This window comes from Oncorhynchus nerka, linkage group LG17 (genome assembly GCF_034236695.1).
Source record: "Oncorhynchus nerka isolate Pitt River linkage group LG17, Oner_Uvic_2.0, whole genome shotgun sequence".
Lineage (NCBI taxonomy): Eukaryota > Metazoa > Chordata > Actinopteri > Salmoniformes > Salmonidae > Oncorhynchus > Oncorhynchus nerka.
Genome location: NC_088412.1, coordinates 28574884 through 28590758, shown reverse-complemented (window position 1 = coordinate 28590758; position 15875 = coordinate 28574884). Strand labels below are relative to the sequence as shown.

At 44.6% G+C, this 15875-nt stretch overlaps 1 protein-coding gene across 1 annotated transcript in view; it reads right to left on the bottom strand.

Annotated features, from left to right (window-relative positions):
- Positions 1 to 520: 520 nt before the first annotated feature.
- Positions 521 to 15875, bottom strand: part of LOC115145020 (centrosome-associated protein 350-like) — a 39660-nt gene continuing 24305 nt past the window's right edge. Inside the window, 16 exon segments of the mRNA XM_029686227.2 lie at positions 521 to 2974; positions 3104 to 3226; positions 3508 to 3654; positions 3731 to 4186; positions 5187 to 6961; positions 7054 to 7130; positions 7217 to 7353; positions 7455 to 7615; positions 8093 to 8228; positions 9646 to 9827; positions 10059 to 10303; positions 13573 to 13730; positions 13932 to 14084; positions 14189 to 14276; positions 14505 to 14692; positions 15637 to 15836. Coding sequence (XP_029542087.2) covers positions 2810 to 2974; positions 3104 to 3226; positions 3508 to 3654; positions 3731 to 4186; positions 5187 to 6961; positions 7054 to 7130; positions 7217 to 7353; positions 7455 to 7615; positions 8093 to 8228; positions 9646 to 9827; positions 10059 to 10303; positions 13573 to 13730; positions 13932 to 14084; positions 14189 to 14276; positions 14505 to 14692; positions 15637 to 15836 — 4391 coding nt within the window. The 3' untranslated portion in view covers positions 521 to 2809.

Here is a 15875-nt window from a genome sequence, read left to right as displayed (position 1 = left end):
GGAGTATTTCTGTCTGTAACAAAGCCCATTTGTGGGTAAAAACTCATTCTAATTGGCTGAGCCTGGCTCCCCCGTGGGTGGGTCTAAGCCCTCCCAGGCCCACACCATGCCCAAACATGTTGAATCTATAGATTAGATTTAACATGAATTTATTTCAATTGACTGATCTCCGTATACACAGTAACTCAGTAATATTGAGTTATATTTTTGTTCTGTATAGTTATAAAATTAAATTGTATGGGTTACATTTTCAATGTATGAGCTTTACTGTACTTTAATGCTTGTCATATTCTACTTCCACAAGCTAATGACAATCAAAGGCTGAGGTGATGAGTCAGCATTGTGATAACGTGTGGGGTATAACTCAGGGTGCAACAGGACACAGTGAGGAAGTCCTGCAGCTTTGTTTATAATAATACACTTATGAAAATCACTCAAATTGGGAAAAATAATAAGGCAAAAAAAAAAGGAAAAGGAAAACCACATTTGGCCAAACGTACTTGAGGCACTGTGCTAGGGATGATTTTTGCAGGTTATAGCAGACATTTAATATTTGGAAATAAAGCTTTATTTACAACTTCAACGTTCAATTTAGTTAAAATATATGTATACTATATACATCTCTGCAATGTGAACAATGTTTATTTGACAAAAATCTTCCAGGTTCAATAGAGAGTCAGATCCAGGGAACTGTTGTAGTATATTTACACCCCATAAAACAATTCACAAGTCTAGTGTAGCTGCGTCTCTGACAGTAGTACATTCTAAATATTCATACACTTTAAAAGATGCAAAAAGATCTCTAGTGTACTCAATTTCATTATCAAACCATTTTTGCCTATTATACATTTTTGCTTTGGAGTTAGAATACCCATCTTCACAGCAAGGGCCAACACAAACCTACTACAGACAGCAGTTTGAAAACTGTCTGGAGGCGTATTGGTTACATTGCAATTCAATGTTTTTCCACAAGACTACAAAGCTGGCTTGTATGATCCAAACATAAAACAATGTACCCAACCAACAAATACTGCATAGTTATAAATGGGACATTACATCCACCAGCTACAATCAATTCAGATTATTCTCACCATTCTACGGGGGGGGTTGCAATTCAGCCCTGTGGAAATTAATTTACTAGGTATTAAATCACATCACTATTTTCTCATACCACACATATCATGGAGAAATGGGTATTAAAGTTAAATGTACAGTTCAACGTCTCACAATAGACAGTTTATCTACTCCTTCTGGTAAAATAACAGCAGAGGTAAAATGCAAATTCACAATAGACAGTTAATCTACTCCTTCTGGTAAAATAACAGTGGTTGTAAAAATGCAAATTGGCATGGAAACTACTTTCATTCCCACCATTAAGGTCACTTGTCTAACCAAAATGACAATTGACAAGCATCACCGTGCATGGTAAATTAATTTGTACATCACAGCATTCTTGGACTAAAGTATCTACTGATGAGAGGACAGAATAAGCCCTTGAACATTGTTGTTGAATGCTAGGACCCACACAAATTAATCAATGACTCACACTTGCTACCATGCTGCTAAAGCCATTGTGTACGTGACGAATGGAGAGAACATTAGGTTCCATTGCAGTAAGTCAGAAGTGCATCATCAGTGACACCCAAAGGCATAATACCATAAATGGCATTTGAGTCATGCTACCTTAGAACCATTAGAAATGCAATACCGAGTCTGTGAGCAAAAGGCAAATGGGGGTTTTCAAAGGGTGTTCTCTGGTTAGAACTATGCTTAGGTAAACACTGAACAAGGCAGAGGCTGAAGTTGAACCCAGTTGGAAAAATACTTTTCCTTTAGGTATTTATGAAAAGGTATGTACTGTATATGTAAATATCATTCAAATAAAGGAGGTACAGAAGAGTAGAGACATCAACTAAGGCCTGTAAATTGTGTTGTTGCTTTTGAGTGTGGCAATCCATAATCATACAGAACAAAGAGACACTAACTGAATCAGGTAAAAGGCCAATTTTAAGGCTTGAATCCAGCGTGACAGGCTGGTTTCCAATCTAACCAGGTAGAACCTCTAGGCATCTGTTCTCCTTGCCAATACACTAGTTACGAGGCAAAAACATGTTAGAAAAAGGACAGTGTTTAAACCCATCAATTACTAATATTTGGATTCTTAAATAAATACAAAAAGGTAGATTTTAATTTATTTTTCACTCTCTCCCTATACAATGTATTGCCATTTCTACATTCACATTTCTTTTTGTGCTTTGTTATTTCATCATTCTTTTACAAAATGCTGAAGTAATTTGTTTCGAAAACCTGTTAACAGCAAGTTTGCTTTCAACAACAAAACCATAATCGAAATATTTTCCATACAATAAATAGCACAATACAAAAAGGCAAAATATTTCATTTTTATACAACCTGATAACCCCAATGACTTCCACACTTGACATAGAAATCTTCTCATCATCACCTATTATTAGATGACCCAGACTGCTCCTCAATACTGTCTTGAGTTCATGAGCCATGGAACAGTCAATTTAGCAGCATTGATGAATTTAATGGGAAACAAGATCCACTCCATCTTTGACTGGACATGAACAGGGCAGCCAGCATGGGAGGCTTTACATGTTGGTTGAAGGCTGGATCAAAGATGTTTGGTGTAAAACATGTGGTAGATCCACAATTAGCTAGTCCAAAGCTGTGTTGCAGAGGGGTACCAGTTTGACTGAACTGAAGGCATCTGGAGATCATTGGCACGTTGGCTGTGGGAGGGACTGTCTGGTGGAAGATGGGTTTACAATGGGGGCTTAAAAGCTCAGGAAAGGGCTCTTTTCAATCTCTTCTCTTGAATTTGTGTGAGAACTTCTGCTGTGTCTTTTATCAACGAATCAAAGATACCGTCAGCCAACTGCATCTTGACATAGAGCTCATCCTCATCATAGTTCACCCACAGAGACTCTTCCTCATGAAGCTCCTGGACCTGAAAATGCACACAAGACATCTCACTACCAGAAAATACACTTGACATTAGTTGGGTAATTCATAAAATAAAGGACTTCTTGAATTCAGAACGCGTCACCCCTAAAGCTTCACTGTTTAATGCTCTTACCAGAATATGATCTACTCGATCCCGTTTTTTCCTTCCGAATTTCAGCATCTTCTGCCAATCTGTTTTCTGGTTGAGGTCTTTCTTCAGGCTATACAGTTTCAACACCTCTGTGGTGATGAACGCCTGGAAGATGAGATTTTACTTTAGATGTCACCATACGCATGGCATATGTAACAAGAGTTAAGAACGTGGCGTAAGATCACTCCACAGCTAGCTTGAAATGTTGCCAATGGAGCCATCGATACAGAGCTTTTTCTATAGCTCAATTGCTTGGTACATTGTCAAGGAGGGCCGTCACATGTGTTTGCAAGCAGAACACCACTAGTTTGAGCCTGGTATGGAACAGGGACAGTGGAGGAAGCTATACTGTTAGCAGCACACTGACGTCGGTTTCACATACACACCTGAACTCTGGTGATGTCGCCAGGGCTCTTTACTCTATGGAAGTAGGAGGAGTTCATGCGTCGAGGCTTGACCCACTGAGGCTGATGGGCGTTAGGATCCTCTGCAAAGATCTCCTGGATGATCTCCCATGTTAAGTCATATACAGCCTGCAGATAATAAGCAAATGTCAGTGGATACATTTCAATACATGACATGGGTCATCTCTTTTCAATGTGTCCTTACCTGTCTGTAGCTGCGAACACATTGACTTTCTTGATCCTTGCCATCGCATCCCAGGAACTCCTCTGAAGGCTTAGGGACTGGGAGCCGAGTGAGAGTCTGTGTGCCCTGGCCCAGTTTAGATTGGTTCCAGATCTCCTGGGTGGCAGCGTCGACCAGCTTCTCCACCTTCGGGGCGGAGTGGGGCACCACCATGGCAGGCTGCTCAGGGAGCTTCGGCTGCCGGGGCAGCTCTGGTCTGGGTGGGGTCTTCACCTGGTCAGCCAGGTTTACTGACAACCCCCCCTCCTCCTGCTGTTGTTTCCGTTTTTGCTGCTCTCTACGAGAGCTGAGGCCATAATCCTCATCGAACCAGTCCTGCTCGTCCCCCAGTTCATCCAGCAGCTCCCGGTTCAACTCCAGCTCTGCCAGACGCTTGGTCAACTCTTCCTGACCACTAGCCCCCAACACTGGACTCTCCTATGGATACAGAGTAAGGACAAGAGTCACTTAGTGAAAACCCTAAGAAAATCTAAGATTTATTTTTTACTTCTACTGGCATAAATAGTTACATAACAAAAGAAAACAGAGCACCAAATTGAAATGGATATACACAGAGTGTAAAAAACATTAAGAACACCTTCCTAATATTGAGTTGCACAACCTTTTGCCCTCAGAACAGCCTCAATTCGTCAGGGCATAGACTCTACAATGTGTCGAAAGTGTTCCACAGGGATTTTGGCCCATGTCGACTCCAATGCTTCCCACAGTTGTGTCAAGTTGGCTGGATGTCCCTTGGGTGGCGGACCATTCTTGATACACACGGGAAACTGTTGAGCGCGGAAAATCCAGTAGCGTTGCAGTTCTTGATACAAACCAGTGCGCCTGGCACCTACTACCACAACCCTTCAAAAGGCACTTAAATATTTTGTCTTTCCCATACACCCTGTGTTATGGGAGTACACCCCATGGCACACATACACAATCCATGTCTCAATTGTCTAAAGGCTTAAAAATACTTCTTTAACCCATATCCTCCCCTTCATCTACATTAAAGAAGTGACATCAATAAGGGATTATAGCCTTCACCTGGTCAGTCTGTCATGGAAAGTGCAGGTTTTCATAATGTTTTATACACTCAGCGTAGATAAGCACGTTGGTCAAAGTTGTTGTTTGACCTTTGGACTCAAACAAATCCACAAAAAGGGTATTTTGGAGGTCAAATCAACTCTGGATGGTTATCAACAGTGCTGCTAAGCTCAATTATTGATCCATTCCCCTACAGCAATGTAATCAGTTCTGTTTAATCATTTACTAAGACAAATCAGCTCTTTGAAGTACTTTAGCTGAAAATATCATAAATGAAATGCATTACACATGATGTGATTGCAGGTTATCACATTATCTGAATAAAATACTGTATATTTTAACACTTCGAACATTTACTCTATAACCGTCTCAAAATGGGATCAAAACTCACCGGCCGGTTACAGAGTTCTGGAGACGACACTTGCTCCTCTTGGTCTCCATCTAGGAAGAAGGGCAGACCATCTCTCTGTGCCACAACGTGAGCTTGGGAGACCGTTTCCCTACCCTCTTCATTAAAAAGGTAATCTTTAATTTGATTAACAGCTGATATCTTCTCTTCTTTGGCCTTTCTGATCTGTGCGAATTGCTTCACAGCGTCTTTCATGAAGTTGTTGAGAAGCTTATCTGCAAAAGCACCGAGGGTGTCTTTCCCCACGGTCTGCTCTGGAGTAGATTTCTGATGGGCATCTAGGCCATTCCTCTCAATGATGGTAGAGGTCTCATCAAGAGATATCTTACGGTCTATGTCAGTGATGAAGAGACTGGTAGGTACATCTTCAAGGTCCAGAATGATGGTCTTGGTTCTTTTATTGGACATGGAATATTCTCCCTCTTTGAACTCATGTAAGTTGATCAAGTTTTTCTGGTGTTCAGCTGAATCATCATTCACATCAGTAGGTCCGTTGTCCCCAGAACGATTACGCTGAGATACACCCCCTCTTTTATTTTGCAGATTGCTTTCATGCATTTCCTCCTCAAAGTTGCATTTCTTTGGCTCGTTTTCAGATTGGTGGTCAAGGAACGAGTCCTCGCCCTCTGTGGTGTCCACATAGATCTCAAACTTCTCTGGGATACAGAAGATCTTGTCCGGAGGAGCGAAGATGCCACGATCCTCCTCACACTCAAAGTACACCACCCCATCGTAGGTGCCATTGTTGCTTCCTTCAGACTTGTCCAGCTCCACTCCAGCCCAGAAGCCATTGGCAAAGCTGGTGTGGCCCTTGAATCTAAGCGTACCAGGCTGGACGTTGCTCACTAAAACCCTGTCTCCAATGGCGAAGTTAGGCATTTCATCCAGTGCTGGTGAAGGTGGGGTCTGGGAAGGGGAGATAGTTGGGGAGCAGTTTGAACTAATGACCTGGGAATCCTTGGTTTGGCTCTGCAGGTCAAGAAGTCTTTCAGAGTGAGGACTGCCACCAGGAGCTCCAGATCTTCCACTTGGCTCCTCACCAATCTCCACCTCACTACTGTAGAAGGGGGACCTGCTGTGGGAAGCCTCTCTGGTCTCTTGGCGGGATGGTGAGGTAGGTTTGGAGCCTTGGTTTTCCTCCCTGAGTGAAGACTCCACTGAGATTTCAAAGTCTTCATGATAACCATCAGCTGAAGGAGGAGAGGCACCCTTACCCTTGGTTGAAAAGTCACCCTTTGATGACAAGACAGACTCAGGGGTGTAGGCTCGCTCTTTGATGGGGGATGGTGACTTAGCAGATATCTCATCAACATCAAGACTGCTTATCAGGGAAATCCCTTGTTCTCCTTTCTCTGAGGAAACATGTTCTGACAGAGAATGGTTCTGCTGGGAACTTGGGCTGTGCTCTAGGTCAAGTTTGAGTAGATGGTCAAAGTGATGGTCTTCAGAGCGTGACTGAGTGTGCTCAATTCCTTCAGACTTCACAGAGTCCAGCTCCTCCATGACCTCTGACTGGTGGCTAGAGACGACACGCTCATCCCCAGAGTCGGTAGCCTGTGGCCTGGCTGGCTCCCTCAGGGGGAGTGCCCCCTCAGAGGGCTGCCTGGGGAGAGGCTCTGGGGACAGCAGGCCCCTCAGACTGTTGGTGTGCTCTGGACTCCCATACACTGGAGTTGGGGTGACAGTAGGGGGGTCCTCGTCTGAGGACTCCTCATGCCATGCTGAATATTTGCTGAGCCCGGATGTTGTGAGGTCATCTGACAACAAAACATGGAACAACTTGTGTTATCACAGTATGGGCACAAATGTCAACGTGGAGAAATACACTTCTTGACAATGCACAACCCACCTTGTTCAACTTGAGAATGTGGAAGTGTCTTCTCAGCTTTCTCTGAGTCAGAGACAACCTTCCATTCGGTTTCAGGTCTGGAGAGGGAAAAAAACATGTTTAGATGAAGATGGACCAATTCATCAGTTTGTGCAACATACACATAGTTAGTACGTTGGTGTACCTGTAAGGAGGTGGTGGTTTAATCTTGGGCTTCTCTGTGGCTGAGGTGGGGGCCAGGATCTGAGGCTTGGCAGCAGGTGTCGAGTCCGGTTCCTTACTCAACTCCGTCTCGGTCTTCTCAATGAAATAATTGTAGGACTAGACATAAGGAAACAAACAAAGCCCAAAGTCAGTCACTGTTCTTGTTATTGCTCATTGAATGGAGCAGGGCAGGCTAGGATTCTCTGATATACACGGACCTCTAGCTGCTTCAGTAGGCTGGCCTCCTGGGCTTTCAGACGCTCTTTGTGCCTCTTCTTCTGCTCCTTCTTCAGCTGGTACACCACAGACTTGCGTTTGCGCAGCTCCTCTTTGAGGGCACGGATACGGCTCTCAATATCGCTCTGATCTGACATAGGCTCTGTGTGACACAATACGTACGGTTAGAATGCTAAATCCATGCCAGACTGATTAGTATAAAGTAATCCAACTTAGAACTAATGAACTCAAATTCTCAGAAGGGGGAGTAAATATTTATTTATTTGCGGTTTGTCCATCCGGACATTCATAGGCTACTCCAAAAATGCCTGCACATGTTACGTTAGTGATAAAAATCTGATGATTGAGATGTCCGCTATAATAGCACAACAGAACCAGCAACTACAGTTTAAAGGACTATGACTGTAGCTCAGTGACGGCTGGGAAGCTTCCATCCTCCCATAACACAACTAAGCAGGTTGAGTGTCAGGGAACTGCACGCATAATCCTTTTCTTACGGCATCACATTATGCCTGCAGTCAGTCCTCTTTCGACTCTGCTTTTCAACAGCTCTAACAGAAAATAAAAATCATGTCCCGTTTTGGAGGCCCCTACTGCTCCAGAGAGGGGACCAACTCACCTGAGCGTGTGCCAGAGGGAGTGTCAGCGGCCTTGGGGTTGTGGCTGGAGGTCCTGGAGGAGGAGCGGAGCTGCATCTTGCTGCTGCTGCCCTCTGGGTGTGTGTTAGTGCTGAGGCTGGCTTTTGGTGAAGGAGACTGTACAACAGAGGAAAAGGATAGGTCCCAAGGGGAATTCAGGACAGTCTCACATTCACCACAACAGCATGCCCCAAACTAACTAACCACGACACACCAAAACTCACACACATACACAAAAACAAACACACTCAAAAGGCAGTGTCTCTAACGGTACATGCACAGATGCCTTTCTGTGACATTTAGACTTGAGTGTTTCTGCTTACATCTCATTTGCATGTGGCTTCTAAATTCCTGAGACGATTTAAATAACTATAGTGACATCTAGCTCCATAAGATGAGCTCACAGGAGTGAATGAAAGAAGTGATTTTTAAGTGTTTTCCTCTTTACCCAATAGGGCAGCTAATTGAGTATTATTAATGTCACACTCAAATAACAATCCAGTAACACATTAACTGTGCACAAGGAAAGTGACAATTCCCTGAAAGAAGCAACTGAGTCTGGACCCTGGACAAAGGCCGACATTCACTGAGCTGCCTAAAGCCTCTTCCCCCTCAGGAGGCTGAAAAGATTTGGCACGGGCCCCCAGATCCTCAAACAGTTCTACAGCTGCACTATTGAGAGCATCTTGATTGGCTGCATCACCGCTTGGTATGGCAACTGCTTAGCATCCGACCGTATTGCGCTACAGAGGGTAGTACGTGCGGCCCAGTACATCACTGAAGCCGAGCTCTCTGTCATTCAGGACCTTCTAACCAGGCGGTCAGGTGAAAGCCCTAAAAATAATCAAAGACTCCAGCCAAGCAAGTCATAGTCGGTTCTCTCTGCTACCGCATGGCAAGCGTTACCGGAGAGCCAAGTCTGGGACCAAAAGGCTCCTGAACAGCTTCTACCCCCAAGCCATAAGACTGCTCAAGAGTTCATTAAATGGCTACAGGGATTTTTTGTCCTTTTCACCCCCTACCCAGATGTACATAGTACTTCAATCACCTAACCAAACCTACAATTCCCCCTCAATCTATCACTCCAATTACCTCGTACTCCAGCACACTGATTTGTTACCGATACAACGTATATTTCATTGTGTTAATATTTTATTTGTATCTATTTGTTAATTTTCTTACTGCATTGTTGGGAAAGGACTCGTAAGTAAGCATTTCGTCACAAATTAAATTTGATGGGAAGAGCGCTAATAAAAGTCTCACTTTGCTCTCAGGAGGGATAATACTTGGAGCATGCGCGTTGACAGATTCTGGTAACTCATACAATTCCTTGCACAGCTCCTCCATCTACACCCAGGACTTAGACTCCCCCTCTGTGAGCAAGAGAGTAAGGCCCTGTGCATGTTGCTTTTTTGTGTGGGAGGGGGACAATAAAACAATCTAATCTTATGGAAGGGTTCATAAACAAATGTAATCAACGTATTTCTACTGTAGTAATAGATAACATGACACCACAACATGCACAGGGCCTTACTCTCTTGCTCGCAGGGGGAGAGTCTAAGTCCTGGGTGTAGATGGAGGGGCTGTGCTGGGTGGAGGGCAGCTCAGAGACAGGCTGATCAGTGGAGGGGATGTCTGGCTGCTGGGACCCAGAGAGCTCTGTGTGCACGCTGGAGCCAGTCACTACTGGGGAGTAGTCACCCTCACTCACAGAGTCTGAGGAGAGACACAAAGGTCAAGAGCAGATGAATACACCTGCAGCCTCAAATATGGATATGCAGCTTGCTGTATGATGTTCTCGCCTTCATAAAAGTATACGACACAAGGCAAGCAAACTCATACCTGATAACAGGCAATAAACAGAAACTACTGCATACTACAGCATGTGCTAATTTCATCTCATACAATAGGCCTATAGCTCAGTGTCTGTCAACAGCGGTCTCTCACCTCTGTCAGTCTTTCCCTCAGGATCGTGCTGGCCAGAGCTGGCATTGGGGCTGGCGTTGGAGCAGTCCCTGTGATCTGACCTCTGGTCTCCGTCTCTAGGACGCTCTCTGTCCCAGGCAGCCAGGGCCTGCTTCTCCATCTGCCTCACCTCAGCCTCCTCAGCATCCAGCCTCTGCTTCCACTCCAGCAGCTCCTCCGCGTGCCTCCGCCGATGCATCAGACCCTGCTCCCGCTTGGTCAGGAACCTGGTGGTGGGGAGGACAGGAGGAAGGGAGAGAAAGCACAAAGGGTAGGTGCAATTGGTGTGAGAAGCAGTGAAATGATTGCAACGTCGCAGAAGCTAGTGGAGTCATCAGCAGTCCAACCAGTCAACCCAACCACCCCCCTGCCCATCGTCACTGCAAACTGAAAACCTCCGGGACGGTCCACACACACCTCAGACATGGTTTCATTTTGACACCATAGTGCACAAGTCATCCAAACTCTTCCCCCAACAACAGAGTACAAACATTTGATCAAAATGGATAAAACAGGCACAAAGAATAGTAGTTAGGTTGGTTTGACCCCAGGGCTTAACATCACTGTAGGACACCCCACAAAACATCAGTCAAAGACCACCAATGGTTAAAAAAAACACATTGCAGATTGTAAGTCAAAATGTCTATGGGAGTAACGTCGACATGAATTCTACACAACACAAGAGTCAAAATGTCTATGGGTGTAACGTCGACATGAATTCTACACAACACAAGAGTCAAAATGCCTATGGGTGTAATGTCGACATGAATTCTACACAACACAAGAGTCAAAATGTCTATGGGAGTAACGTCGACATGAATTCTACACAACACAAGAGTCAAAATGCATTTGCCATGTATACTGCGGAAAGAAAATACTTTCAAAATGGTTTCTCCATTGCTTTGATTTATAATGTACATTGAAAAGAACTGGTTCATTATGCACTGCAAGTTAATCAGCTATTTTGCATGTTGACTATAATTAGTAGAAGTGCCAGACAGTACTGTGTTTGCTTGTCTCTCTTTCGCGCACTAGTACAGCTTTGGGTTAGACTGTGCTCCCAATTCTATTAAGCCCACTTGCAATACATACTCATTAGCCCATCACAAGCAACAGTTACCTAATCAGGAACGTCGGTGAAGATTTACTGGGCTCATTGAACAGATTAAACCCCTCTATCAATGCTAAAGCACCGGCCAAAGGCACTGCTTCTTTTGCATGGACTGTGTGTAGCCTAATATCTTGTAATTTACTCTGGACATTGGACATTTCTTCAACAAAAGTAGTGAGTGACATGAATATGAGAAAGTCATGCAGATCCTGATTCATTCACTCTAAATGAGTTAAATGAGCCCCTCAAAGCAACACCACAGAGATTGGAGAGCTCTCGCTGCTCAATGGGAGTCTCGTTCAAATCAGGCCAACTGTATTAAAAGGAATATGACCTTTGACCTTAGCAGACCAAAGTGAGGTCATTTCATTACTGGCAAAAATGCCTTTCGTTTTTTAATTTCTGTGCCCCTTCATGCATATGGTTGTGAACGTACATGCAATGCCTGGTTTGTGTTGCCAACAGGATGCCATTGGGTGTTATTCAAGCTTTCACTTCACACTTCCTGGAAAAAAAGGAAATTGGGAGGCGGGAGCTGAACACAAGCATGGTCCTTGGGACAGGGGGCAGAGAAGGAGAGGCAGCAGTGAGAGGCGAGAGCAGCACTGTACCTGACCAACTGGATGTAGATAAACAGCTGGAGGTAGGGGAAACAGACACTGCGAGATGCCCAGTGGTGGGCCGTAAACAGAGAGAAGTAGTAGTGAACAGGAGAGCAGTGTCTACAACCAAACAAAGCAAGGACACGTGACACAGGAAAACCCCCACAAAATATGAGTTGGAGAATGAGAAAACAGCCAATTAGAGAGAGAATACAGTAGTGATTAAGCATGTGCTTAATTGTACTGAATGTTTCATGGTTTCATTCAAAGAGAAGTAATGTAGTTAATCTGCCAGGGTTTTGTGTTGGTGGCAGAGCTTAGAGGGGTATTAAAACTCAGTCCTTTTCATCAGGAGTTGGCCAGGACATGGCAAGATGTGCATGTGTGTCTTTGGAGCTGGTCTCCAATAAAGAGCAGGTGTGTAGGAATATGCAGCCATGTGTGAAAGCGTGCGGCAGTGCCAGAGACTGATAAATTATAATCCTAAAAAGGTTAAGAGAGGCCTTTGTCTAATGTTGCACCTCAGAGGACATAGTGCTTCTCCTTAATTAAATGCACTGGGTGGAGGAATTTGCGAGATTAGATTATTTTAGCAAAAAGTTGCAAATGTAGTGGTGGCTGATAATTGTTTTTAAGTACTGGTAACTAAAAACCTGATTTAGGCTTTATTAGACTAAAACACTGGCTAAATCACACATTAACCTTCACTATGATCCACAACAACACTAGAGCATTATTAAAAGAGACAGTGTTAACATATTGAAATGGCAGGTTGTTAGACGACCAATGCAAGCAGACAGAGGCGTGACTACAAGCAGCTTGTTAGTTCCCTATAGAAAATAAAGTCTAGGCTCAAATTGACAGTGACCTCTCACTTTTAGCTGTGATATTGGGTACATTCAGTTATGTTTTTTGGTAGATTATTCAATTCAAGGAATCAGTCGCTCTCAGCCTACAATTTGTACTGATCACGTTGCTATTGAACGAAAGTTACAAATCCTTAAACACCACAACAACTGAACGTTTGTTAGGACCTGTACTGCAGAATGCAAAAGCATAAGAATGAGGTCAGTCGGAGTGCAGGTCTGGCTGATTAACCATCGTGAGAGTCCCCTCCAGTCACATGACCACATTGTTAAAAGACTAAAACCTGCCCTCGCTGCTTGTATGAGACACCAGACAGACATTTTACACTACATATGGTACATTTTGGAATAAGTACAGAGCTTGAAGAAGATGCAGTCTGAATAACTAACATGTATGTATAGCAGGGTTCCCCAACTGGCTGTTCGCAAGGTGGTTTTAAATGGCCCCCCCCCAGGTTTTCTGCGCAAACAAAAACAATCTGCCCGCGGCTGAATCTAATTGATGATCCCTGATCTATAGAGGACATGGAGCATGCTTATATTCATATCCACACAACCTCCAATTAAGGTTTCTAGTCAAGCCAATCCCTCACTTTCACAAGGCAACAGCAACTTCCATCAAATGATTTTCAATAACAGAAGCTCTGAAGCTGGTACATAATTCCTTGTGATTAACAAAGGAAACCATCTTTAATGATTGATATGCCCAATATGGTTTTGTTAGAACGTCAGTCTAAGACAAGTTAACAATCACACCCATAAAGATAAAGCTATCAAATATGGTAATTTCAGCTGTTTAAAAGTTGGTATAAATTGTGTCCATCTTATTATAAGCCCTGAAGTAGAAAAAAAAGAGCCCATGACAAAGACTTCCAATAAGACATTAAGGTCAATAGGTTAATAGACGTTTAAATTACTTCTTATCCATGTGAGAGCGCATCTTCTTGAGCTTCTGCATGATGCTGCTGGTCTCACTGCCAGACACTGAGAGAGGAGAGGCGCTGCGCACGTCCCCGTCAGTCTTCGCAGCGCTGGGAGAGGTTGCCCCTTCCACGTGCTCCGACACTGGAGTCTCCTGTAGGACGTAGATGGTTACACACTACACACCAGAAATGAAGAAGAGCGCAAGACCCTTTCAAATCTTAAATGGAACCATGCAGTATTATTTTAGACAAATGCATAACACAAAGCATCTCTTTCTGAGGATTAGCTCAATATCTCCATAAATAACACATTCCCAGATATGAATATGATGTAAGAAGGTGGTAGTACTGACCGGTGGGGTGTCCCCGGTGCCGACACACTTGAGGCGCTCCTTCAGCTTGAGGGTGGTGTATCTCATTCTCGCTATCTCCTCCTGCTGTTTGAGAAGCAGCTGCCTCTCCTTCCTGGCTGCCCTGTTGGCCTCCTGCAGACGCTTAATCTCCGCCTGGAAACACACACAGACAGGGTCAAAGGTCATGGTCACTCAGCATTACAGATGGGCAGTGATGGGAGCAGGTGAGATGGGCAGAGATTTTGTTGGTTAGTTACCTGTTCCTGTTGAAGTTTCATCAGTAGGCCTCTCTGCTTCTTTCTGATGGGCGGCATCTTGTCATCCTCACCCTTGTCTCTGAGGCGCCTATGAGGTCAGAAAGGAGAAACAGTGAGAACATGAATGTAAAATGAGGACAGAAGTGCCTCATGCGAAAGAAATTCAACAGAACACATTGACCAAAACTAGACTAATAGTTTTGGTCAATGTGTTCTACTGAATTTCAGTCGCACATTTTCATATGATGGAAAACAAAACAAAAACGAGACAATATTTATTCAGAAAACATGGATCCTAATAAAAGTAAACTAGTGCCTTTTCTGATGCTCCAGCCAGGCGAGCTCGGCCTTGGTCTTCTCCTTAAGGGCCTTCTGTCGCAGGCGCAGCAGGGAGCTCTGGTGGTGGGCGCGCACCTCCTCCTCCTTCATGTACTGACGCACCATGTCCATGGTGAACCTGGAGAAGCTGTCCTGTCCGCTGGAGAAGGGCATGCTGCCGTCCTGCTGCCGGGAGAGGGAACAATGAGTCACTAACACATCACAAAGCCTTATCAGTCAGGAAACCAGGCATACACAGAGAGCAAACAGTGGTAGATGGAAGATCATTCTGGCCACTGGTTACATGCTCCCTCCAGCTGGCAAACAAATTGAGGCGAGGGAGAGGCTGCTGGACTTGGTGGTTGCGATATAGAATCAGTGTTGTAAATGCCAAAGTGTATCCAGAGCGCTGTCAAAACACCTGGGGCCAATGAAGGCCAAGGTATGTACAAGATCATCCCTACATGTGGCAGCCAGGTGTGACCACAACCTCTCCTAGCCGCACCACAACCTCTCCTAGCCGCACCACAACCTCTCCTAGCCGCACCACAACCTCTCCTAGCCGCACCACAACCTCTCCTAGCCGCACCACAACCTCTCCTCCACCTGCTGTGTTTGAGGGGACCAGGTATGGGTCAGGGAGGGAACGATACAGCCAGGCAGGGAATCTCCCAGAACCCAGTTAAGCGGGGCCGGGGCACACAGAACGTTGATTGTGCCCAGGGTAGTAATGAGTTGAGCAGGCTTTCCCAGTCTTTCTGATGCCATGGCCAGTGGAGCCCTACAAGGCAGGCAGCTCTTTCCAGGCGTCAGTATGGCTAGGCACAATCCTGCATACTGAACCCTTCAGAGAGGCAGGGAGCTACCACTGTGGCTTGACATTAAGAGCTAAGACAAATGCCGCTGCCAACATATTAGACAGAAGCTATAATTTCACCATTACTGCGGTCAAATCGGGCTAAATGTAGATAAGCATTATACGCTGGTGACTTTAAGGAGAAACCTCCCAAAGTAAACTAGTACATTTAAGCTTTTGGATAAGTGCTAAGATTTCAGCCAATCATTATGTATTTGAGTAGTCTTGCTACCTTGCCAGCATTACAGTTATTGAAATGAGGTGGCAAACTAACCTTGGAGCTGTCCTGTGCTGCAGGGTTCTCCTGACTGGGAACATCATCCGACTCCTCGTGAGGAACTCTATTCTTCTCCAACACTCCACGCCGGTGAGACTCGGAGGGCAGCAGCGAGCGGAACGAACGCTCCTCAATTTCATCCTCCGTCATGGACTCGTCAAACTTCAGAGAGTACTCTGTACCCACTGAGGCGCTGTCTTTATGGGGACAGATTGTTGGGGAGAGGAACATTGTTT